The 26,706-nt window shown below is 44.0% G+C and overlaps 1 protein-coding gene across 3 annotated transcripts in view; it reads right to left on the minus strand.

Moving 5' to 3' along the window:
- The window catches only part of PFKFB3 (6-phosphofructo-2-kinase/fructose-2,6-biphosphatase 3), an 87,936-nt gene that overhangs the window by 12,421 nt on the left and 48,809 nt on the right, over positions 1-26,706 (minus strand). For 2 of the 3 annotated variants that reach the window (XM_070948082.1, XM_070948080.1), the window contains exons 1-11: positions 25,229-25,680; positions 12,141-12,266; positions 11,173-11,269; positions 9,173-9,239; positions 7,983-8,057; positions 5,312-5,368; positions 4,199-4,323; positions 3,615-3,822; positions 2,889-3,035; positions 1,438-1,542; positions 374-503 (exon numbers count right to left, since the gene is read on the minus strand). In XM_070948082.1, coding sequence (XP_070804183.1) covers positions 374-503; positions 1,438-1,542; positions 2,889-3,035; positions 3,615-3,822; positions 4,199-4,323; positions 5,312-5,368; positions 7,983-8,057; positions 9,173-9,239; positions 11,173-11,269; positions 12,141-12,266; positions 25,229-25,307 — 1,216 coding nt within the window. In that variant the 5' untranslated portion in view covers positions 25,308-25,680. Of the gene's footprint in view, positions 1-373; positions 504-1,437; positions 1,543-2,888; positions 3,036-3,614; positions 3,823-4,198; positions 4,324-5,311; positions 5,369-7,982; positions 8,058-9,172; positions 9,240-11,172; positions 11,270-12,140; positions 12,267-25,228; positions 25,681-26,706 lie in introns of those variants that run through there. The other variant, XM_070948083.1, reaches the window with a different exon arrangement.

Genomic DNA, 26,706 nt, shown 5'->3' on the forward strand with positions numbered 1-26,706 from the left:
GCAAGGAATATAAATCCTTTCTTTCCCCATTATCCTGTCAGAGCTGAAGAAGCTTCTTGGATGAGAAGCGAAACGTCTTCAAAAGAAGAAAAAACAAGAAAGTCCAGTTGCCTCCTGAAAAAAAGCACCTTTGGGAAAATCCCAAAGGTGTTTATTTTTTCCAAAAGACAATTGGACTTTCTTGAAGTCCTTTGAAACGTTTCACTTCTCGTGCAACAAGCTTCTTTGGTTCCAGATCCTGCTTGAAAGTTTCTCCCCTGCTTGGTGGGTGGATGGTGGGGGGAGTCAGTTAACACCCCCCTTGCAAGGATCACAGCGCCCATCCTAAATTCATTTCTTCCATTCCTGCATCAGGGAAGTTGCAGAGGCCCACCTGCGCTTTTGTCGAGGAAGTAAGCCAAGAGGCAACGCATGACGGCCTGGTGACAAATCACAAGGACGTTTTCCTGTCTTTCCAGCTCCATGATGACCGGTTCCAATCTCTGCACCAGATCTTGATAGGACTGAGGAGTTTGGGGGAGAAAAAAAAAGGACCAAGAGAAGGTGATGAGAAACAGATTTGTCTTTCTGCAGAAATAAATGAGCCGCAGAGCCCGGATCTCCAACCTTGGCCACTTTTAAGACTTGTGGACTTCAACTCCCAGAATTCCTCCGCCAGCATCAACTCCCAGAATTCTAGAGAAACGTCCATCAAATGAATTGGTTGGCTGAGGAATTCTGGGGATTGGAGTCCACGAGTCTTAAAGTTGTCAAGGAAGGCTGGAGATCCCCGATTAGAGGAAGCAAAAACTATGCAGTGCCAGAAATGGGCAATCTTTTGGATCCTGTAAGAGGAATTTCCTGGCCTCCTTTAGTACAGGGAGTCCTCGACTGTTTTTCACACTTATGACCATTGCAGCATCCCCACGGTCACATGATCAAAATTCAGATGCTTGGCAACTGACTCGTATTTATGACGGTTGCGGTGCCCTGGCATCACATGATCCCTTTTTGAGGCCTTCTGACGGCCAAAATCAATGGGGAAGCCAGATTCGCTTAAAAATCACGTTACTAAGTTAAAACCTGTGGTGATTCACTTAACAACAAGAAAGGTGGAGAAATGGGGCAAAACTCATTTAACAAATGTCTCAGTCACAGAAATTTTGGCTCCAATCGTGGTCGCGAATTGAGGACTACCAATATGAGGACCAGTTCTAAGTCATATTTTTTTTAGCGCAGGTGTTAACTTCAAATAGTCGCTAAACAAACGGTTGCAAGTCGAGGATTACCTGTACACAATTGTTTTAATAATTCCAACATTGGCCCAAGAGCCACACGGGGTGGGAGGAAATGTTAAGGCTCCCGATTTCAGGTTTCAGGAGATCAGCACTAGCATATTGCTTGGGCATCCATCCCACCCAACGGTTAAAAACACACTTGGTGTGACAAAACACAAACCTCTCCTGATGGATAGCGGTAATAATATTTGTCTTGGTCACGTAGAACAAATTCTTCCGGATACTTTTCTTTGATTTCGTCATAAGTCATATCTTCACACACACCCTACAAAAAAAAAGAAAAGAAAAAAGAAATGATGAATGATGATGGAGAAGGAGAAGGAGAAGAGGAGGAGGAGGAAGAACAAGAGGAAGAAGAAAAGGAAGGGGAGGGGGAGAGGGAAAGGGAGAAGGAGTGGAAGAGGAGGAGGATGAAGAGGAGGAGGAGGAGGAGGAGGAGGAAGAAGAAGAAGAAGAAATAATCCACTTTACAGCGCTTTCCCAAAATTCTGCCAATCTTTACACCAGACTGTGCTCAGCAGCCATAACTCAAAACAAATTTCAACATCTGCTGTATTTTCATATCTATTTGGGGAATTTTGCAGAGGTCTTCAAACTTGGCAGCTTTAAGACTTGTGGACTTCGACTCCCAGAATTCTCCAGACAGCATAGCTGGAGAATTCTGGGAGTTGAAATCTACAAGTCTTAAAGCTGCCAAGTTTGGGGACCCCTGTCCTAGAGTGTCTCTGCCAGTCTGGACAACTTCCAGCTCTGTGGCCTTCAACTCCTAGAATTCTACATAATCACCTTGGTTATTCAGATCAATTGGCTGGCTGAGGAATTCTGGGAGTTGAAGTCCCCAAGTCTTAAAAGTTGCCAGATTTGGCCACCCTTGCTATGTGGAAATAAGTTCCAAACTCTCTTGCATTCTCTTTTTCCTTCCAACTTTTGCAAGAACTTCTTGTCCCCTTCTCTCCAAACAGGCCGGTCTCGGGCCCTTGGCACCTGTCCACCTTTGTTCTTATCTCATGTTTACAGACTGAGTGGAAACTTAATTCTCACACTCAGAACGGACGGGAAAATGAAGGGGGCCTTTCTTTCTCCACTAACCTAAGAGTGGTCAGCCAAATTCTTCTCAATCCTTCCTTGGAGAGCCAGGAGGGTCTCTTTTTGGAGAGAGAGTGAGATGGGGGGGGTGAAGGAAGAGAATGGACAGCTTTTCCCACCAATAGGTAAAGGTAAAGGTTCCCTTCGCACATATGTGCTAGCTGTTCCCAACTCTAGGGGGCGGTGCTCATTTCCGCTTCAAAGCCGAAGAGCCAGCGCTGTCCGAAGACGTCTCCGTAGTCATGTGGCCAGCATGACTCAACGGAAAAGGCACACAGAATGCTGTTACCTTTCCACCAAAGGTGGTCCCTATTTTTCTACTTGCATTTTTGACGTGCTTTCGAACTGCTAGGTTGGCAGAAGCTGGGACAAGTAACGGGAGCTCACCCTGTTATGTGGCACTAGGGACTCGAACCGCTGAACTGCCGACCTTTTGATCATCTTAGCCACTGAGCCACCATGTCCCATTCCCACACAATACCCTTGGGTTTATTCTGCAATGCTCCCCAAAAAAGTGGTTCTTACAGCATCAATTTCATTCAAAGCCTTCCACTGCTCATAGGGCAAGTCAAGAGCTTCTGCCGTCTGGATTGTCCTCTTTAGATGGCTGGTCCAGACTCTGAGATCATTCAGATTTTGCTCCTTGACAAAATTGTTCAGCTCGCTGGCAAACTAGAAAAGAAAGGAAATATACAGAAAATGATGACTCAGCTCCTGTGGGTTTGGGCTAACTGTTTGTCAGGGCCAAAGTATTTGGTCTAGACTCTAGCCCAAAGCTGTGGGCCAGACAGGAAAATTGAAAAAAAAATAATCCTGAAAATTACTTCCATTAAACTACAAAGACGTGTCAAAGAAAGTCAACAGAAACTGAACTATTCAAAGGAGATCTTCCCTCAAAGGGTTGGGGAAGATGGAACTCATTCAAGAATGTCTTCTAGACAACCACAAAGTTCTCCAGAAGCTTCAAGGTTCGCCACGGTTCCTGAAGAGTTCCTCTGTCTTCCAAAATGGTTTTATGGAGGAACAAACTAAAGAGAAGTTCGTCTTTTCCATAAAGCAAGCTCTCTCAAGAAATACTTTTGGAAATTGGTTAACCTTGGTGGTCACCACAAGCATTGTAAGATGTTTTCAGTGGACCTTCGCTGGCTTTCTGTGAAGGTCACCCCTTCTTCTTTGTGAAGGCAATTCTGGCTTACACTCCTACCACCCCACTCCCAGGTCCATTTACTCAGAAGTAAATGACACCCATACCTTCTTGCCTCTGCTGGAGAGCCCCGAGTCGCCCCCGATCTTCCCTTTGAGGTTGAATTCGCTCTCGCCGTGCCGACACAAGTAGATAGTCCGGGGTTGCACGTGGATGTTCATCAGGTAGTAGACAATCCGACTTTGGATGTGATCCTGGACTCTGTTCACCAGGTACCTTCGACCAACGTCGATCACTTTGATGAGCGACAACTCTCTAGGGGACGAAAACACAAAGGATGACCATGGTAGCGTGAAATAGCCCTCAAAGCCACAGTGAGATCAACTCTCTCAGAGCACTGATGATGTTACCTAGTGGGGTCATGAAATGTCTTCAAGCAAACAACCCAGGTCAGAGAGCACCAAGGACCCTAAAGTCCTCCTCCACCACCGCAAACCACACTCCGTGAGACTTCAAGGACTGATTGTATGTCCCTTCATTCCACGCCGTTGTAACTTTGAACAATCACTAAATGAACGGCTGTTAGCTGAGGACTACTTGTATTTTCAGCAAAGAAGCAGCTAGTTTGAGTAGCTTGAATGCAAATCTGGACTCAGCTGAACCAGGAGTAGTAATCCCGGTGTTTCCTGACCTGTCGTATCCATCCGGATCAAGAGGCTGGTAACTGGATTGATAGCAGCTGATTCTCTTCATGAAATCTTCCATGGCGTCCGTTGAGTTGCAGTCTTTATAATCTGGGCTGGACAGCTTGACTTCCTAAAAAATAGGAAAGGTTAAAAATAGCAACAAGCCCATCGTTATATCAAGTCTGTTTTAGCGATGTTAAAAAAAGCAGCGTTTGTCAACCTGGCCAACTCTTAAGATATGTGGACTTCAACTCCCAGAATTCCCCAGCCAGCCGGCTAGGGAATTCTGGGAGTTGAAGTCCACACATCTTAAGAGTTGGCCAGGTTGACAAACACCGTTAACAAAATAAAGTCCACAGTGTTCAATCTGTCTTGTGGCTAAGTCCTCGACTTAGGACCGCAATGGAGCCCCAAATTTCCATTGCTAAGTGAGACAGTTTTGCCCCGTTTTACCACCAGTGGTTAAGTTGATCGTTGAAGTTGCTAAGTTAGTAACCCAGGTTGTTAAGCGAATCTGGCTTCCCCATCGACTTTGCTTGTCAGAAGGACGCAAAAAAAGTGATCCCGTGACCCCAGGACACTGCGATCGTCATAAATATGAGTCAGTCACCAAGTGTCTGAATTTTGATCCCATGACCATGGAGAGGTTGCCGTGGTGCGAAAAACAGTCGTAAGACACTAGGTTTTTTTTTTTTTTCAGGGTCATTGTAACTTTGAACAATCACCAAACAAACTGATCAGTTGGTGAGAGATGTTCTCACTCAACTCTGATCCCTTCCAGTGGTGGGATTCAAATAATTTAACAACCGGTTCTCTGCCCTAATGGTTAGGTGGGTGTGGCCATGGTGGGAGCAAAAATGGGCCGCTGGGGGGGGGGCACACCATTTTGGCCCTAGTAGGCCTCCCTGTAGCCTCCTGGGAGTCAAAATGGGGCACCTGGGGACTCCTGGAAGGGATGGGGTGGGGCCAGCCAGCAATTTAACTACTGGCTCGCCCGAACCGGCTGAATCCCACTACTGATCCCTTCCCAGAAATATTATTCTTCTCCAGCCCAATCTGAAGGATTTTCTGGGGATCCAGACAGGACTTGAGGGACAGGAAACTCTCTTCATATTTACCATGATGTTGCTCGCCACCACAGTCGGGTCGTTGCAGACGGACTCAATGAAGAACACCTGAGGGAAGGAGAAGACATTAGAATTAAGGCATCATGGCCGTATGACTTTTCTATGCGCAGAAGTGGAAGGACAGTTCGATTCCTAACATGGACGGAATGGTTGCAGAAGTTGATGGAGTTGGCTGAAATGGCGAAACTGACCACTTTGATTGAAGAAAAGAATATTATACAGTCGTGGCCAAAATTGTGGAAATGGCTCAGGAATTCTGGGAGTTGACGTCTGTAGATCAAAAAGGGGGCATACTGTAGTGGCCAAAATTGTGGAAACCTTTTGGGAAAAGTGTATTTTTGAGGTTTGATGGCTAATCACACCACTTTTTTGGGGAGTTTCAAGATAATCCTATTCCACTGCTGGAATGGCCTGGGAATAGCCCAGACCTTCACCCAATTGAAAATCGATGGAGCCGACTAAAGAAACTTGTTAGTCAGAAGCGACCCAGCAATAAATAAAATCCAGTTAATAGAAGCCATCATTCAATCTTGGTTTCACATTAGAACATCTGCAGAACTCAAAGACTTGGTTCACTCTATGGGAAGACGTTGTAAGGCCGTCATTCATGCTAAAGGTTACCCAACTAACGGACATGGTGATAATTTTTGTATACCTCGTTTTTTCTACGTATTTCACTTTTCTTCTTTATACTGCAACTGCTATTCTAATAGCAAATCCTTCCTAAAAATTATTGCATTACATTCTTGATTAAATTATCTTTCCATTGATATATCATTTTATGGTACTACTACTACCAAAAAAAGTGGTATTATTAGCTAGTTTTAGAAAATACACTTTTCCTAAAAGGTTTCCACAATTTTGGCCACTACTGTAAGTATTTTTGCTTCTAAACTTTGTGGATGAAGTGGAAAAGAATGGAACTTTGATCTTGGGTTTTACCGAGTAGATTGATAGATCTTTATAGAAACGGCTTGCTCATATTATTATGAAAAAGCAAAAAGTTGTGATTTGATGTGAATGCCTTATTTTACTGGAACAGAGAGAGTTGGAAGTCAATCTTTCTTTTTCTTTTTTCTTTATCCTTCCTCACTTCTTTTCCCCCTCTTCCTCCCCACCGTTTTCCTATTTATTTTGTATTTTGCATCTTATCTTATCACCCAGTAAAAATGTATTTTACTAATGACTGTATGACTTTGCTGGATACAAGGTTGAAGGATCCCGCCAACATTTTTCTATGCAATTAAACACTACAGCTCCTGCAGAAAAGTCTTCCTCAAATCTTCAAGCAGAAGACAAGAAGGACTCCGTGACAGCCTCTTCTGCATATTAACTATTATGGCCACCATAAGAGAAGATTGTCCCACCTTCTCCAATCTCCCACTCTCCTAAGAATTCATCCGAGTTCTCCAACTTCTACAGATTTTTCTCGACTTACGAGTCCAAAATTTCCGTTGCTAAACAGGACAGCGGTTGAGTTTTGCCCCATTTTACGACCTTTTTTACCGCAGTTGTTAAGTGAATCGCTGCAGAACGCTAAATTAGTTAACACGGCTGTTCAGTGAATCTGGGTTCCCCACTGACTTTGCTCGTCAGATGGTCACAAGAGGATCACGTGATCCCGGGATACTGCAACCGTCATAAATACGAGCCAGTTGCCGAGCGTCTGAATTTTGGGGGGTGATGCTACAACAGTCGTGTGAAAAACGGTCGTAAGTCACTACCAGCTACTGGGCTGCTGTTATAACTTTGAATGGACAGTAAACATCATCTCCTTTTTATGACCTCATAATCCCTTGCGGGGTGGAGTCTGGGCAACTGAATGGAGCGAGCTGAGTGTTTACTGGCCAGATGCCCTTCCTGTCGCCAATGTGGAATTTTATTCAGCAGATAAATTCTCATTGTGCCCAGAGAGAGAGAGAGAAATATCTGCCTCTGCCTAGGATCGAACTCACAGCCTCCTGATTGTGAGGCGAGAGCTCCACCTCTAGCCACCGCACCACACTAAGCGAATGGTTGTAAATCGAGAACTACCCGTTTGTCCCGAGAAGCAGACCTACAGCCACACCAATGTTCTCCAAAGGGTTCCTATCAAATGTGCTGGGCGGAAAGGCCCATAATCCTTATGTCAGGTTTCGATGTCGTCTCAAATAAAATAAATTGCATTTCCAAACAAATAGTCTTTGATGAAATCTTTCATTTATTAAGCACGACCATCTGTCCCCGATCATATCGTAGCCAACACTGACTTCCTGACCCCAAACCTTCCCCAATTCTCTGCGTCTCATTGGCCATCTTCCAAATCACTCTCCCCATATCTACTACTTCAGCTCCCAGGAATGCCCCCCTCCCATCTCATCTCCTAGGGGATATTATCTTCAGGGAAAGTAAGTAGGTGAAAAGTCAAGCGTCCTCTTGCCAGCTGCCCCCTCTTCTCCTTCTTACGTCAGCACAAGAGTAAATGCAGGTCGAAGTGCTGACACCTTACCCTGCTGGGAATTATGGCAGTTGAAAGCCAGCCCTACCTGTAGGGAATTGGGTTGGGGAAAGATTTGAGTCTGGGCAAGGTGCCGGCTAAGTCCAGAGGGAGGGAACCTGTACAAACAGCAGTAGGCCAAGTCTTAAAATCCCCTCACGTTTTTGGTTCAAGAATGTCACTCACTTTGTATCCGTTTTCTTTGGCAAAATGCAAGACTATGGATCTTCGCTCGCGGGTTGTGTTGGTGGCGTCAAAAACCTGGGAAGGGAAGAAAGATAAAAAAAAAGACATCAGACGGCTCATTTTTGTCAGTTGGTTTTCAAGAAAGAGATAAACTTTTCCCAACCATCTTTAAATTAAGATGAGCACAATTGTTCTGCTTTCCATAATTGAAAGCAATTCCTCCAGCGTGGACATGGGATGGATGCGTGGAATAATTAAGAGTTTTGGTTTTTTTTAAGCTGGGACACATCCTTAAGGTCCCCAGGGCAATGTTTATCTCTTCTCCTCTTCAGAAAAGCCAGACTTCCATCCCACATATTTTTAGCTATCAAGATGCTAAGAATTATAAATTTGAGAGGTCCTTGGTGCTCTCTGAGATTGGTTGTTTTCTTGCAGAATTTCATTACCAAAACTAAATAACGGGAACTGATGATGTTATGAAACGTCTACAAGAATACAACCAAATTAGTGGTGAAATTCAAATTCTGTGGGCGTGGCAGGGGAAGGATACTGCAAAATCTCCATTCCCACCCCACTCCAGGGGAAGGATATTGCAAAATCTCCATTCCAACTCCACTCCAGGGGAAGGATACTACAAAATCTTCATTCCCTCCCCACTCCTGGGGGAAGGATACTGCAAAATCTTCATTCCCTCCCCACTCCTGGGGGAAGGATACTGCAAAATCTCCATTCCCTCCCTACTCCTGGGGGAAGGATGCTGCAAAATCTCCATTCCCACCCCACTCCAGGGGAAGGATATTGCAAAATCTCCATTCCCACTCCACTCCAGGGGAAGGATACAATCTGGGGCCAGTCGAGAGTTGGTATTTGCCGGTTCTCCGAACTACTCAAAATTTCCGCTACCGGTTCTCCAGAACCTGTCAGAACCTGCTGGATTTCACCCCTGAACGAAACTCAGGGAGCACCAAGGAACCCCTCATGTCAATCCTGAGTCACAAATATTCTCCTTTATTGGAATCATTAAGCTTGGACTCAGAGATCTTTAAGGATTCCTGCAAATTTAAAAACCACAGGGTAGATCTGGAGGAGGTTCGTTAAGACAATTTAAATTAGACCAGGCTGGGCTCTCCCGAATAAGGACACCTTTCACAAGATGTCTTCTCCGAGGTGCTTCAAGGAACGTCACTTACTGCAATCTGTCCACCTTCCTCAGACAGGTAGAGTTTGACGTCTCTCAAGGCACTTAAGGCACACTGTCTGTAAGGAAAGCACAAAAACGCCGATTAAAGCCTGTTTAGATCACACAAAGAGTTTAGAAGCAACTCTCCAGCTGTCCGTTGTAACTTCCAAATGGCCACTAAACGAACGGTTGTAAGTTCAGGACTATCTGTAGAGGTATGTGTAAGTATAGCTTCATCCATAGCCCTGAGGACTAGCGCCTTAATTGATACATAGGTAGGAGCTCGCACACATAAAGCAATTTTAGCCTCGATTTTGGAAAAGCGATGAGTCCGTTGGCAATTAAAAAAAAAATTCCTTTATCACTGCAGCTGAGGTTGCTGGTAGATTGACTCCTGCAAAGAAATTGCTTTCTCTTTGCCCGGCGAAGGCAAAGATTTTAGGCCATGGGGTTGCATGGAATCTGTTGTGGGCTTGTATGCCACAAAACCTGCGTTTGGGTGCCAATCCAGCTCCTTAGGAGAAGGAGGCGATTGTGTCTTGTTCAAACAGCCGGCTGGAACAGTCAACAAAGGACAATGTCCCCATTTACGAATTTAAGAATACGTCTGCGGATTTTTCAAAAGGACGGCCTCTCTCAAGTGCCGAAAGCAGGAAGATTAAAGATCTTTTTAAGATCTTTAAAAGGCCTTTTCACATGCTTGGAAACGTTCTACCCACGATACAGGTAGTCCTCGCTTAGTGTTGAAGTTCAAAGTTACGACCATCCTGGGAAAAGGGACTTATCTCATCTGGGTCCAAAGTTCCACCGGTTGGGCCACCTGCCCCCCCCTTTCGCAGTCACGTGATCGCATTTTGGGCATTTGGCAATAAAGCCACATTTGCAGCATCCCGTGGTGATATGATCGTGTTTTACAACAGTTTTGCCCGAAACTGGGACTTCTGGTTTTCATCAGAACCGTGCCATAGCACGCAATGGGTTTGCTTAAGGACCGTCATGTTTGCTTTATGACTGCCATGTTCACTTTACGACCGCAGCAAAAAAAAGGTAATAAAAATTATGATGGGCAGGCTCCATTATGGCTGTAACTGAAAGACTACCTGTAGTTCCCCCCCACCAACTTCATAATCCTATTATTTCCTGGTGGCCTCCCATTCAAATCTAGTCTGTTAAGCTTTCAAATGCACCTCTGCTTAAGGTAAGGTAAGGTAAGGAAAGAAAAGAAGGAAAAGAAGGAAAAGAAAGAAAGAGGGAAATGGAAGAAAGGAAAAAAGAAAGGGAGAGGAAGGGAGGGAGAGAAGAAAGGACAGGAAGGAAGGAAAGGAAGGAAAAGAAAGAGAAGGGAGAGAGAAGAATGGAAAGGAAAGGAAAGGAAAGGAAGGAAAGAAAGAAAGGGGGAAAGAAAGAGAAAGAAAAGAAAAGAGAGGGAAAAAGGGAAATGGAAGGAAGGAAAAAAGAGAGGGGGAGGGAGGGAGGTAGAGAAGAAAGGGCAGGAAGGAAAGGAAGGAAGGAAAGGAAGGAAAAGAGAAGAAAGAAAAGGAAAGGAGGGAGGGAAAGGAAGGAAGGAAAGAAAGAGAGAAAGAAAAGAAAAGAGAGGAAAAAGGGGAAATGGAAGGAAGGAAAAAAGAGAGGGAGAGGGAGGGAGGGAGAGAAGAAAGGACAGGAAGGACAGGAATGAAGGAAAGGAAGGAAAAGAAAGAGAAGGGAGAGAGAAGAATGGAAAGGAAAGGAAGGAAAGAAAGAAAAAGAAAAAGAAAAGAGAGGGAAAAGGGAAATGGAAGGAAGGAAAAAAGAGAGGGAGAGGGAGGGAGGGAGAGAAGAAAGGACAGGAAGGACAGGAAGGAAGGAAAGGAAGGAAAAGAAAGAGAAGGGAGAGAGAAGAAAGAAAAGAAAGGAAAGAAAGGGAGGAGGGAGGGAGGGAAGGAAGGGAGGGAAAGGAAGGAAGAAAGAAAGAAAAAGAAAGGAAGGAAGAAAGAAAGAAAGACCAACTCAAGGAAATCTGAGACTTACTTGCGGACTTTCATGGCCTCCTCGTTGTCAGGACGGAAGAAGTTGTAAGAGCTGTAATGTTTCACAGCCTCCCGGCGATACTCGCCCACATTAAACACTGCCAAAGCAGATGAAGATGTCAATCAAGCTTCTTATAAAACTTTTTGTGCCCTCTTCAGAATTCCTGGGGGTGGTTCTCCATCCAGGTTTGATCCTGCCTGGCCTGATCCAGAGACCACCTAGGCCTGCTAGATGCTGCAGCCAAGCTGGGATCATGGTTTATACACCCACAGGATCCACTCTTGGACATTAAGAGCACCCCACTTCAATAACTGTCGCTACACATATTCCGTACATAGGCAGGTAGTCCTCGACTTACAACTGTTGGTTTAGGGCAGAGGTCTTCAAACTTGGCAGCTTTAAGACTTGTGGACTTCAACTCCCAGAATTCTCCAGCCAGCTGGCTGGAGAATTCTGGGAGTTGAAGTCCACAAGTCTTAAAGCTGCCAAGTTTGAAGAACTCTGATTTAGGGACTGTTCAAAATTGCAATGGAACTGAAAAAAGTCCCTTATGACCGTTTTTCACACACTTATGACCACTGCAGCGTCCCCATAATCACATGATCAAAATTCGGACGCTTAGGAACCGACTCACACTTATGACGATTGGAGTGTCCCGTGGTCACGTGATCCCCTTTTTGCGACCTTCCAACAAGCTAAGTCACTGGGGAAGCCAGATTCACTTAACAACCGTGTGACTTAGCTAATAATAGCAGCCATTCACTTAACAACTGTGGCGAGAAAGGTCGTAAAATGGGGCAAAACTCCCCGATTGTCTCACCTAAGAATCGAAATGTTGAGCTCAACGCTGGTCATAACTCGAGGACTACCTGTATCCCCTCAGGTTGAAGGCCTCAAACCTGACGCTCGCAAGCATTTTGATTTTGCACCACCCATTTAAAAAAAAAACGATTTGCCTCAGAGCTCACCTTTCGTCGGCACGCCAATCCAGTTGAGGTAGCGGGTTAGTTTTTTGGAAATGTAGGTTTTCCCGCGAGCCGGCAGTCCAACCATCACGATTACGGTGGGGGAATTGGTGAGCTGCGGACCACATACTGTAGGAAGAAAGGCAGAAAGAAAGAAAAAAAGATAAGTTAAAAAACTTTTTTAGGGAGAGATGGGTTTGATATTCCACATTAATGTCGAATATATACATAAGGAGTGGTGCGGTGGCCTAGAAGTGGCACTCTCGCCTCACAATCAGGAGGCTGTGAGTTCGATCCTAGGTAGAGGCAGGTATTTCTCTGGGCACAACGCGGATATATCTGCTGAACAAAACTCCGCATTGGCGACAGGAAAGGCATCCGGCCATTACACACTCTGCTAGCTCCATTCAGTTGCGCAGACTCCACCCCGCAAGGGATTATGGGGGTCGTTAAAAGATGATGATGATGAATGTCATCGTTAAATGATGATGATAATGATGAATGTCTAATATATACATACCCAAATATACATTAAATAGCAAAAAAAAAAAAAAAAAAGAGGCAACCCAGGAAGTTTGGTGAGCCGAAATCTAAAAGGCTCACTTGCAAATGGACAAGGCTACTACTAAAAATCCAAACTCTTCATCTTGGTGAACAGCTGTAAACAGGGTGGATTTGATTTAAATCGAGTTGATTTAAATCACAATTTAAATCATGATTTAAATCACTAGTAAAAAGGCTTGATTTAAATCAACTCGATTTAAATCATAATTTTTAAAGAGCAACTGTCATCTCTGCTACTCCTTTGACCCACTGTTGACTCACCGACAGTCCCAGTGTTGCAGAATATACAGCCTCATGCTACATAACTAAGCTCCATTTCATGCTGAATAAGCTAAATTATTTATGTATTTTAAATAGAAAACTATGTTACGATAGATTTTTACCCCAAAAGTTTTTTATTAAAATAAATTCGATTTAAATAAAAAAAATCCGATTTAAATAAAAAAAATCTGATTTTTTTTAATTTTTTTTTAAAAAATGATTGATTTTTATCCACCCTGGCTGTAAATAATACCACAGGTTCACAGCCTCAGTCTTCCTTATCCACAGAATGGGGCTAATGCCACAAATAACACAGAACAGGTTGATAAACAGCAAGCACCTGTTAGATCTGGCAAAAAGAATTGCCTTGTGGAGAAGACGGGCAACCGACAAATTTTTTAAAAAATAAATAAAAGGCACATTGTGAGTACCATCAAGGACCTACATTTAACCGCACGAATCACGGGATTCCCCAATTTTAACCTTCTCCCCTCTCCTAATCAAATTCGCTCCACTTAGTCAAAATCAAAATGCAAAATGCTGTTTTGCGGCCCGGAGAATCTTGATCCGAGAGCCTTGGTCAAGGAAGCTGTTAAACCACATCCTTTCCTCCTCCCTCTTTAAAATACAACAAACCACAATGCACCTCGGCGATTAAACATACACCAGAAATAAAAACTGCCTGGATATCTTATCATTTTTCTCCACAAGGTTAAGTTTTTAGGCTTCAGCATCGCAAAGCTGAGGCAACTGTCCTAAAATAAACTTTCCAGGCATGATGCATTGGACTACAACTCCCATCAAGCTCAGCCAGGATGGCTGTTGTAATATGCCAGCAATCAGTGTGGCTTAGACCAAGGGTCTCCAAACTTGGCAACTTTAAGATTTGTGGACTTCAATTCCCAGAATTCCCTAGCCAGCAAAGCTAGTCCACAAGTCTTAAAGTTGCCTGGCTGGGGAATTCTGGGAGTTGAAGTCCACAAGTCTTAAAGTTGCCAAGTTTGAATACCCCTGGCCGAGACTCGTCTTAAAATATTCTTGGGATCTCTAAAGCACCACACAACATACCCACATGGCATTTAAAGGCCCACCCTATCATTCTCTAGACCACTGGACTTAAAAACTGATCTTTTTGGAAAAGTTAAGATTTTTTAAAAAATCTTTTAGGTTAAGGAAAAAAAAAAGAGTAACTTGCAATTAAATCTTACCCTGACTACCTTAAGTCTATACTTGCTGTCTTATAAATCTAGATGAATGGCTTTGCTAAACCCAGAACTGCCTTCAAATCAAATGTGGGCCTGTGATTTACATTCTCACTCCATCCAAAAGCTTCTGTGTCCAGTTCAGCCATCCATTCTGAAAAATATGGTATTTTGGCTCCTGTTTCTTGAATGACAAATAAATGTGTCAAGACTGCTAAATATGTTCATTGCTGTCATATTTTTGATACAGCAATGGCAAAGTGAAGCTGAATCACACAAGGAACGTTGGGACTGCACAATTTGCTTTCATGCATCACGCTAAGCCATAATGTGCTTTATAAACCACGATTCATGGCTTGCAGTAAATTCTGTCGCAGACCTAACAAACCTGGCCTGTAGAGAAGGCGGGCAAGAAACAGAGTGAAAAGGAGTGACGTGAATGAGTATTCCTCGCATGGCTGCATCTAAAGCTTTAAAAGATCAGGAATGGCATTTACTATTCTTGAGTCAATGCTATAAATATTGTTGGATTAGTATAATAAATAACACGAAAAGCGCATGGAATGGAACCCCTTTTTCCACATGGTAATCGAAGGCTACACTACTAAGGTTCGGTGAATGATTTATCAGTGGCAAAACAATAGTGAATAAACAGTGGTTATTGATATCAAGATTTTCTCCTTGGCACTTTAAATAATTTCAAGACAAGAGTTATATGCACATTTAGTGCTGGTCACCAAAATAAGAACACTTTCTTCCATTTTAGCAAGAAACCTGCTGCAACCAGTAGGAGATTTGCTTGGAATTTGAATAAAACCTGAATATGTACAGGCTTTAAACCCTCTGGACTTTTGCTCTTCCAAAATGCAGCTATTTTACAAATCAGTAGTCGCGCTTAAACAAACAAGCAGCTTTATTTGGGAGCAAATCCTTTTATAACAAAGTTAGGAAGGAAAAAAAACCTGAAAGCATCCAAAACCGCCGGTTTCACAGAAAGCATCTTGGATCTTTGCATCAAATAGTAATTTTTTTAAAAAAAAAAAACCCAACAATCCTGTGCGAAATGTATTTTGTCCCCTTTACAGTAGATTATGAAGTTCAGAGGTAGACAGACCGCTTTCGTGACTAACGGAGCGGATTAAAACACCCTTAAAGTTTACACCCTACAAACGAGACAAGAGAAAATATCAATATTTGAGAGATCGTAAGGGTATGTATGTATGTATGTATGTATGTATGTAGGTAGGTAGGTAGGTAGGTAGGTAGGTAGGTGTTTGGTTATTCGGGTTTTCTCCCACGTAAAATTGGAAGTGTCTTGGTGATGTTTCGACGAAGTCTCATTGGTCATTTGTCATCTTCAGGCTGGTGTGACGAATGAGACTTCGTCGAAACATCGCCAAGACACTTCCAATTTTACGCGGGAGAAAACCCGAATAACCAAAGATATATATATATATAAGCCTGATGATGGCAGATGGGATTCTGCCGAAATGTCGCTTCTACCCTTTTAGGGATATATCCACAATTACACGGGAAGAAACCCGAAATATTAACTATACACACATACATACCCGTGAAAACTTACATAAACAAATATATATATATATATATATATATAGTTCTTTTTCGTAGGTCTATATGTGCATTACTGTTCTAGCCAGGGTTTTTCCTACATAAATCAAGATGTTTGTATTGCCATAGTTAAGTGACATCCCATATCACTATTTTCTAGGCTTTATCAGACATTTAAGTAGCATTACCTCAAGTCTTACAGCAGACAACATAATGCTACTTAAATGTCTGATAAAGCCTAGAAAATAGTGATTTGGGATGTCGCTTAACTATGGCAATACAAACATCTTGATTTACGTAGGAAAAACCCTGGCTAGAACAGTAATGCATATATCTATATCTATATCTATATCTATATCTATATCTATATATGAAGACATTATTGCAATTGCTCAACTCAGACTCAGGAAGATAAAGGGAAGTGTCTATGCATTAGAAACCGTGCAAAGCTTTCGCCCAACCCTGCGTGCAGAGACTCACGCTGCCACTTTTCCCTAACTCCATCCTCAGCCAGCCCTAATGTAAGCTCCAGAGACTCTTACGTGGTGGACGTGCCATCTGGCAGAAAACGAATGGATCGCCCTTCGGAATCCTAGCTGAAGCATCCCTTCCCTGGAGGAGGAGCCAGGGGGTGAGGAGGTGGCATGCAAAACACACTCACGAATCCAAAGGCATCCAAAGCCAGCTTCGGGGTGCTTGGAAAAGGAGAGAAGCCACGCACCCGCCCCGTTGTGGGTTTTCCATTCTTATTTGCATTGGAGATGCACACAAACGCACGCACGCCAAGGCAGCTATTTGCATCCAAGATAGGTATTTGCAACTCCCCCTCCCCTTCTTCTTCTTCTTTTTTTTAATTTAAAGCAGCAGATATGTGCTCTGAGTAGAATTTCGCTTAGTTGGCTACCCATTCAGAAAAAAAAAATCAAACCCAGAGAACTGAAATACACAAAAGAAGCATCAGGGTAGTGGATCCTGGAAGGATGATTTAAAGACACAAAAGAAAGAATTTCCTTTGTGATTAAGCCCCCGGGGCTTAAGTGTCTGAGACAGCCCCAATTTGCAAAAAAATATTGGTGAGATTGGCTTCCGAGCTGAGGCTATAGATTTAACAAAACCCTCCAGAGAAAAAAGGACATTTTTTTATTTTTTTTGCATTCGGACAAGAATACAGCACTTCTACAAGGGATCCGAGATTGTTTTTAAATAACTTGCTTTCGTGGTGGTACTGAATGCCTAACGAATCTGATGAAAGACTCGTTAGAAAACTCATTCTTTTAAAATAAAGTCTCTACTTCAGCTCTTCCACTTTTCCTTCTGTCCTCAAAAGTCCCCCCCCCTACCCAAGACCCACTTACAAAGAGATTATCTGAGTAGCTCAAGGCAATTTTCAAGGAGGAGGAGGAGGAGGAGGAGGAGAAGGAGAAGAAGGAGGAGAAGGAGAAGAAGGAGAAGAAGAAGAAGGAGGAGGAGGAGGAGGAGGAGGAGGAGGAGAAGAAGAAGGAGAAAAAGAAGGAGAAAAAGAAGAAGAAGAAGAAGAAGAAGAAGAAGAAGAAGGAGGAGGAGGAGGAGGAGGAGGAGGAGGAGGAGGAGGAGGAGGTGCTACTACTACTAATCCATGTTAGGTTGATATTTAAATAAACCCAGTAGGGATTTTTCTCTATTAATTTGCAAAAGTCATGGCACAAACTGTTTTCACACAACATATTAAGCCAATACCAGACAAATGCATTAATCTTATCAGAATGACCTGACCTGTAAAACAAAAGATATCAACCTTTAAAAAAAAATAGGCAACCACTTTAAACTTCAGAGTTTTAAGAAGCTAGACTTATCAAAGATGGTTTAATTGGTCCTTCCGCATATTTCAGAAGGCTGGATTAGAGGACATTTGTGGTCCCATCTTAACTCCACAATTCTGTGATTTGGCCTCTCCTGTCAATGGCCCTGAATTGACACCTCCTAAAAGGGAAGAGAGGATCTGAGCCACAAAAGAATTCACACCCTTCAGATAAGACAACACAAACAGGAATCTCCTTGGCCTGCCCAATTGCTATCTCTTAATTCTACTGCCTTTGCAGAAAATAGGCATAAAACTATTATGTTGTGTTCACCAAAAAGCAGAGTTTTCTTACTGAAGGTGGTAGAGAGGAATACAGTATTAGGATCAGGGTGGATAAAAATCAATGATTTTTTTTTAAAAATCAGATTTTTTTTATTTAAATTGGATTTTTTTGATTTTTATCGAATTTATTTTAATAAAAAACTTTTGGGGTAAAAATCTATCATAAGATAGTTTTCTATTTAAGATACATAAATAGTTTATTCAGCATGAAATGGAGCTTAGTTATGTAGCATGAGGCTGTATATTCTGCAACACTGGGACTATCGGTGAGTCAACAGTGGGTCAAAGGAGTAGCAGAGATGACGGTTGCTCTTTAAAAATTATGATTTAAATTGAGTTGATTTAAATCAAGCCTTTTTACTAGTGATTTAAATCATGATTTAAATCAACTCGATTTAAATCAAATCCACCCTGATTAGGATTAAACGGAGGGGATATCTTGGTGTATTTAGTCGGGATGAAGAGATTATGTTTTTTGCAGCAAAGTAAAAGACTGGAAATTGATTTTAAAATAAAAACAACCAACCCAGGTATTTCTAAAGCCCAGTTTGGCACGCTTCTGAACCCAAATAAAACGTGCTTCACACAATAAACCATTGTTCTCTTAATGAACACAACTGTGATGATTTACAAAATTAGCAAATCTAGAAATGAAGTCCATTCTAGCTAGATGGGCCCAGATTTCTGGAGATTTATCGGTCTTTTCAAGTTCTTTGATGAATGACAAAAGCCTGCAATAACCCCAAGTGATTTCTTCCAAGCGTAATAGGAGAAAGGTCCATAGGGATTCCCCTGGCAGTTTTCTTTGAGCACATCTTTTCACAAATAATTCAGAGGAGGAGGAAGAGGAGAACAAAGGAGAATTTACAACCTATTATTTCTTCCTCACCTTCCCTGAGCCACTGCAGAAATTAGTTTCAAGAGACCGGTGGTGGCCAGGAAGGATTTGAAAAGGTGTCTTGACTTTCCCCATCTAAGGCTATCCAAAGTTAAATCAAGGAGTTGCCTCCAATCAAGAGTTTGCATTCATTCCAACAAGTATTTCCCCCACACACCCACACAATTGTGAGCCCTTCCAAGATAAGATACTGGGCAGAACTGCTGGTGACATCTGCCTCTCCCTTGGTGGCCTTTAAGGACAATAAAGGGAAGGAGGAAATGGAGAAATAAATGGATTAACACAGTGTTAAGTATCGTTTCCCCGCCTGCCCAGGTACATATTAGGACAGGAAACCAGAAGAGAAATCCTCGAAACGCAATTAAGACAGCAGCATCATAAAATTTGTATTAGGGTCTGTTGCATCTCATCCCTGGCTCTTTTTTTAAAAAGCTGGAAATGTATAATGGATAGAAGAGAATTATCTTTCTTGCAAATGTTTCATTACCAAACTAGGTAATTATCAACAGTGCTAGACGGATGATGCACTGATGATGTTACCCAGTTTGGTAATAAAACGTCTGCAAGAAAACAACCAGTTCCAACGACCCCACCCCGCCCTTTTCCTCCTTCTCCTCCCCTCCTCCCTCTCAGAAACTCTACTCCCCTTCTAGAACTGATGATGTTCCCTAGTTTGGTTAATGAAATGTTTTCAGAAAACCACCAAGTTCAGAGAGCACCAAGGACCCCACAGGCGTTTTGCTCTTCCTCCACTCTGCAAATCTCACTCCCTTCTAGCATTGATGATATTACCTAGTTTGGTAATGAAACGTCTGCAGACAGCAAACAACCAATCTTAGAGAGCACCAAGGACCTCACAGTTGTTAACTCTTAATGACCACATAATTTTTTTTTTCATGATGATCTATCCCTATCCTGGTCTTTCAACAACAAACTTGACAAAACTTTTAGGGTGGCCTCAAGTCTGGGCCAACCCAATGCACTACGTCTGGTTATGATTCAAGGTCCTGTGTGAAAACAGGAGCTAAGTTCACAACTGTTTGGATAAGAGCTGATGAAAAAGGTTGGGCTGCTTGGTTCGAGACAAACACAACTTTCACACTGAGCGAAGTAAGGGCTTCTGGGAGGTGCCTCCATCTCTGGGGCTTCACTTTCCAGTCCCGAGTCACCTGGCAGGACCGGCTCCTGATTCGACAGGCGGCTTTCGAGGATTGCAGCTGCAACCCAGCCTTTCACCAGCAGCAATGTGCAGTTATACCCATTCACACAGCTTTGCGGCCCATCCAAAAGGGTACTTACATAATTAGTTAATAACTCACACACAAGGGATACACATACACACACATACATAGTACCATACATATACATACATACACACATACATATAGATATAGATATATATATACACACATACATACATACATACATATTACAAACTATTCTAAAAATATGAGTTCCAAGTATATTAGTAAAGAAAGAAGCAGACATCCTGCGAGCTCCGGAACTTAAAATTTTAAAATAATTAAGTTCCGGAGCTCGCAGGATGTCTGCTTCTTTCTTTATACATACATACATACATACATACATACATACATACACACACACACACACACACACACACACACACACACACACACAGATATATACATACATATATACACACATACACACATATACATACACATATACACACATATATACATACATACATACACATATATACATACTTATACTCACATATACACACATAGTACTATACATATACATGCATATACATACACACATATATACATGTGTGTATATGCATATTCTTTCTAGCCAGGTTAGAGAGATGTGTATATGAGACACGTGTGTATATATATATATATACACATGTGTGTATATATACACATGTGTGTATATATATATATATACACACACACATACACATGCATACACATACATATACACACCCTCATATACTCATACACACACATACACACATAGTACCATATACATGCATATACATATACACACATAGATACATATATGTACACACACACACACATACACATATATACATACATACACACACACACATATACACACAAATATATTATATATACACATACATATATATGCTTATACGTCAAATCCAAGAAGTGAATATACTTTCTGCACAATATAAGATTACAGCAACTCCTTGACTTTACATTTGTTTAGGGACTGTTCAAAGTTACACCATTGAAAAAAGAGACACATCATTTTCCACACTTAACGACCGTCGCAGCCTCCCCATGGTCACGTGATCAAAATTACAGACGCTGGGCAACTGGCATGGACTTATGCCCCAGGGTCACGTGATTCCCCTTTTGCGACCTTCTGACGAGCAAAATCAATGAGGAAAGCCAGATTTCCCTCAACAACTGTGTTACTAACTCAACAACTGCAGTGATTCGCTTAAAAACTGCGGCAAGAAAAGTCGCAAAAACGGGGCAAAACTCAGTGAACGAGTGACTTGCTTAGCAACAGAAAGTTGGGGCTCAGCTTGTGATCGTAAGTTGAGGACTAACTGTATTTGGCAATCTCCCAGAATATAAAATAAGTGCAAAAAAATTTATTGTTTCTCCTCTGCAGATAAAAGTCTGGGCAAAGGTAGGATAAATTAAGCCATGTCAGCCGAGCATCCGTGTCCTTTAATCAGCACTACACAGTGCAGGACCGTAGCCAAGTGTAATCTAATCCTGCTCGTACCTTTCACAACAGCTTGGATCCAAGAAAACAAGTAAGTGGCTCTTATCACCCGACAGCAAAGGTTCATTTACCTGGCTCACCTTCATTGCCGCCAGAAGGTTCTTAAAAGGCCCAGGGGTCTGGCCAAACAGCAGAAAAAGTGGCACCCCAAATCACAAAGCAGTCACTGGAGGGGAAGCGGGGAGGACCTATGGGTCTAATCTGTACCCTTTCCCCAACAAGTAGTTCTTGATTTAAAACCGTTCGTTTAGTGACCAGAGATACTGGAAAAAGTGACATTTTGACGCTTTTGCCCATTGCAATGCAATCAGTGATCCAAACTGCAGCTTCCTGGGATCGTGTGATTGCCAATTTGTACACTTCCCAGACGGCGTCTGACAAAGCCCAAGGGGGGGAAGCTGGAGGATTCACTTCACCAACGTATGAATCGCTTAACAACCACGCAGCGATCCGCTTAACAACCGTGGCAAAAAGGTCTTCAAACGAGCCAAAACTCACTTCGCCCCCATCTCGCTTAGGAGCAGAAGGTTTGAGCCTCAATTGCGGTCACAAGAGAAGGATTACTTGTAGTCAAGGGGCGCAGAATCAAACAAGTGGGGAGGGGAGAAGGGAAGGAGGGGCAATGTAGGCAAGGCAACCCACCCTTCGCCCCACTCTTGCAGGCTGCAGGGCATCTTCCCAACTTGAGCATCCCGGAGACCGAGTGCACTTTTTTTCCCGGCCTCCCCACAGACGTCTCCGGGATAGTTTGGGTGGGTGGGACCCTCCACAGCTGCAGCGGATCACTCAATCTGAAAGCATCAACGGCCACACAACCTCACCCAGGGACCAGAAACGCTTCCTTGGTGCTCTCTGAACCTTTCCTTCAACCATATTCCCTTCTAGCCCTGATGATGGTTCTCCTTCTTCCTTCCTCCTTCTTCTCTTCCTTCAACCATATTCCCTCCTAACCCTGATGATGGTTCTCCTTCTTTCTTCCTTCTTCTCTTCCTTCAACCATATTCCCTCCTAACCCTGATGATGGTTCTCCTTCTCCCTTCCTCCTTCTTCTCTTCCTTCAACCATATTCCCTCCTAACACCGATGATGGTTCTCCTTTTCCTTCTTCCCCTTCATTCCTTCTCCTTCTTCCTTCCTCTTCTTCTCGTCCCCCTTCATTTCCTTCAACCCATATTCCCTCCTAACCCTGATGACGGTACCTAGTTAGGCCACAAAACATCTACAAGAAAACCACCAAGCTCAGAGAGCACCGAGGACCCCACAGCTCCTTCCTCTCCTCCTCCGTCCCCTTCATTCCTTATTCCTTCCTCTCCTCCTTCTACCATATTCCCTCCTAACCCTGGTTCTCCTTCTTCCTTCCTCCTTCTTCTCTTCCTTCAACCATATTCCCTCCTAACCCTGATGATGGTTCTCCTTCTTCCTTCTTCTCTTCTTTCAACCATATTCCCTAATACTGATGATAGTTCTCCTTCTTCTTCTCTTCCTTCAACCATATTCCCTCCTAACCCTGATGATGGTTCTCCTTCTTTCTTCCTTCTTCTCTTCCTTCAACCATATTCCCTCCTAACCCTGATGATGGTTCTCCTTCTCCCTTCCTCCTTCTTCTCTTCCTTCAACCATATTCCCTCCTAACACCGATGATGGTTCTCCTTTTCCTTCTTCCCCTTCATTCCTTCTCCTTCTTCCTTCCTCTTCTTCTCGTCCCCCTTCATTTCCTTCAACCCATATTCCCTCCTAACCCTGATGACGGTACCTAGTTAGGCCACAAAACATCTACAAGAAAACCACCAAGCTCAGAGAGCACCGAGGACCCCACAGCTCCTTCCTCTCCTCCTCCGTCCCCTTCATTCCTTATTCCTTCCTCTCCTCCTTCTACCATATTCCCTCCTAACCCTGGTTCTCCTTCTTCCTTCCTCCTTCTTCTCTTCCTTCAACCATATTCCCTCCTAACCCTGATGATGGTTCTCCTTCTTCCTTCTTCTCTTCTTTCAACCATATTCCCTAATACTGATGATAGTTCTCCTTCTTCTTCTCTTCCTTCAACCATATTCCCTCCTAACCCTGATGATGGTTCTCCTTCTTCCTTCTTCTCTTCTTTCAACCATATTCCCTCCTAATACTGATGATGGTTCTCCTTCCTTCTTCTCTTCTTTCAACCATATTCCCTAATACTGATGATAGTTCTCCTTCTTCTTCTCTTCCTTCAACCATATTCCCTCCTAACCCTGATGATGGTTCTCCTTCTTCCTTCTTCTCTTCTTTCAACCATATTCCCTAATACTGATGATGGTTCTCCTTCTTCTTCTCTTCCTTCAACCATATTCCCTCCTAACCTTGATGATGGTTCTCCTTCTTCCTTCTTCTCTTCTTTCAACCATATTCCCTCCTAATACTGATGATGGTTCTCCTTCCTTCTTCTCTTCTTTCAACCATATTCCCTAATACTGATGATAGTTCTCCTTCTTCTTCTCTTCCTTCAACCATATTCCCTCCTAACCCTGATGATGGTTCTCCTTCTTCCTTCTTCTCTTCTTTCAACCATATTCCCTAATACTGATGATGGTTCTCCTTCTTCTTCTCTTCCTTCAACCATATTCCCTCCTAACCTTGATGATGGTTCTCCTTCTTCCTTCTTCTCTTCTTTCAACCATATTCCCTCCTAATACTGATGATGGTTCTCCTTCCTTCTTCTCTTCTTTCAACCATATTCCCTAATACTGATGATAGTTCTCTTTCTTCTTCTCTTCCTTCAACCATATTCCCTCCTAACCCTGATGATGGTTCTCCTTCTTCCTTCTTCTCTTCTTTCAACCATATTCCCTCCTAACCCTGATGATGGAACCTAGTTGGGCCACCAAACGCCTGCAAGAAAACCACCAAAGCTCAGAGCCCGCGGAGGGACCCCCTCTCATTTTCAACCCGGAGATTAAGCGCTCCAGCGCGAGGGCCTTGGGTTGGAGGAAGGGAGGGCGCCGGTTGGGGAAGCCCGGGAGACAGCACCGCCCCCACCCCTCCGCGTGCGGCAGACAGGGCTGGCGACGACCCGCCCTTCCCTCCGCCATGCGCTGCGTGCCATGCCCGGCATCGCCACCACTAACCATCACCGCCAGCCAGCCAAGCCATCCAACCAACCAGCGCTCCGCAGCCGGGATGCTGGAGAGAGACCGAGCTCCGCCAGCCAGATCCGCCCGGAGTTTGCATGCAACGCCCGCAAAAAAAAAAAAGGATGATGATGATGATGATGATGATGCGGCGGCGATTACGGAGCTCTTGCAACGGGGGAAAAAAAAAAAAAAGATAAAACCCCAAGCACGCTTCGTGCAACAAGCAGCAGCTCGGCTCGCCTGCAAAGCGCTACCAAAAAAAAAAAAAAAGGAAGCGGCCGCTGGAGACGCTGCAGCGGCATCGCGGAGCTGCTCAGTCCGTCCGCCCCGAGATGATGCCCCGGATCCCCGCTTGGATCTCTCTCTCTCTCTCTCCCGCCTCGGAAGATCAGCCTCTCCCACCCGATTGGGTCTCTTTTTCCCCGGGGATCGGCTTTGATTCCCGGCACTTAAATGCCTCTTCCCGGCTTTGGGGTGTGTGTTTTTTTCCCCCCTTCTTCTCTCCACCCTTCCTCTCCTGGTTTGGTTTGGCTGCAAAGCCGGCATCTCTCTCTCTCCTTTTTTTCCCCCTCCGTCCATCAAATCCGGCCGGGACCCTCCGTCCTCCTTTTCCTCCCCCAGCCACCCCTTACTCACATCGGCGCGGCAACGTGGGGTGATTGTCGGGCGGCAGCCAAATCTTCTGGATCCGGCTCTGCGTCAACTCCATGGGCATCTTGGCGAGCAAGGTGTCGCCGCGCTCCGACTCCACCTTCGTTGCGGATGCGGGGCGAGGAAAGGGGGGAGAGGGAGGGAAGGAGGGGCACCCAAAAAAAAAAAAAAAAGTGGGGGGGCGATCGGTCGGTCGGGGTTTCTTTTTTTGGGGGGTGGGTGGGTTATTTATTGGGGAGGGGGTTTCCCCCGTCTGCTTTATCCTTTTTGCAAGAAATGGAAGGGGCGTCGGAGGGGGGGGGGAAGCCCCCAAAATCGACCCTTAGAATCCGGGATCCGCAACAAGTCCCCTTGCTCGGGCCGAAGGAAGCCTCAATCTCTTGGAGGAGGTGGGGAGGGGGGCTGAGATCGGACGGCGGACCTTGAACTGAACTGGGTCGGCGTGGCTGGAGAAATGAAGCGCGGCCGCCCTTGCGCTGCTCTTTTCTAGGAGCCGGCCGGCACTGTGACGTCACGGGGGTGGCCCCGCCCTGCTTTCTTTTCCTCCCCCCCCGACCCTTCCCCCCCCCGCCGCAACCGCTGGGAGGGGCGGCGGGATTCTTCTTTCGTTTCCCGCTGCTGCCCCCGCCAGGCGCCTGGCTGAAGGGAGGTGCGCCCGCGGGCGCTCTTGCTCTTTCTTTCTCTTTCTCTCTCTTTCCTCCTTCCTCTTTTTCTCTGTCTCTTCTTCCTTCTTTTTCTCTCTCTCCCTCCCTTTTTTCTCTCTCTCCCTCCCTTTTTTCTTTCTCCTTCCTCTTTTTCTCTCTTCCTCTTTCTCTTTTTCCCTTTCACTCTCTCTTCCACCTTTTCTCTTTCTCTCTTTTCTCTCTCTTTCTCCCTGTTTTTCTCTTTCTCCGCCTTCCTCTTTTTCTCTTCCTTTTTCTCTCTTTTTCCCTTGCTCTCTCTCTTCCACCTTTTCTTTCTCCCTCTTTTTCTTTCTCTCTTCCTCCTTTTCTCTCTCTTCCTTCCTCTATCCCTCCTTTTCTTTCTCTCTTTTCTCTCTTTCTCCCTTGCTCTTTTCCCCTCTCTCTCTTCCTTTTTCTCTCCCTTTTTTCTTTCTCCTTCCTCTTTCTCTCTCTTCCTCTTTTTCTCTCTTTTTCCCTTTCTCTCTCTATTCCACCTTTTCTCTTTCTCTCTTTTCTCTTTCTCCCTGTTTTTCTCTTTCTCTTCCACCTTTTCTCTTTCTCTCTTCCTCCTTTTCTCCCCCTTCCTCCCTTTTTTCTTTCTCCTCCTTGTTTTCTCTCTTCCTCTTTCTCTCTTCGTTTTTCTCTTTCTTTTTCCCTTTCTCTCGCTTCCTTCCTTCCTCTTTTTCTCTCTTCCTCTTTTTCTCTCTCCCTCCATTTTTTCTTTCTCCTTCCTCTTTGTCTCTCTTCCTTTGTCTCTCTTCCTTTTTCTTTCTTTTTCCCTTTCTCTCTCTATTCCACCTT

The sequence above is a fragment of the Pituophis catenifer genome, unplaced genomic scaffold, assembly GCF_029215685.1.
Source record: "Pituophis catenifer annectens isolate HBS135680 unplaced genomic scaffold, rPitCat1.0.hap2 SCAF_7, whole genome shotgun sequence".
Taxonomy (NCBI): domain Eukaryota; kingdom Metazoa; phylum Chordata; class Lepidosauria; order Squamata; family Colubridae; genus Pituophis; species Pituophis catenifer.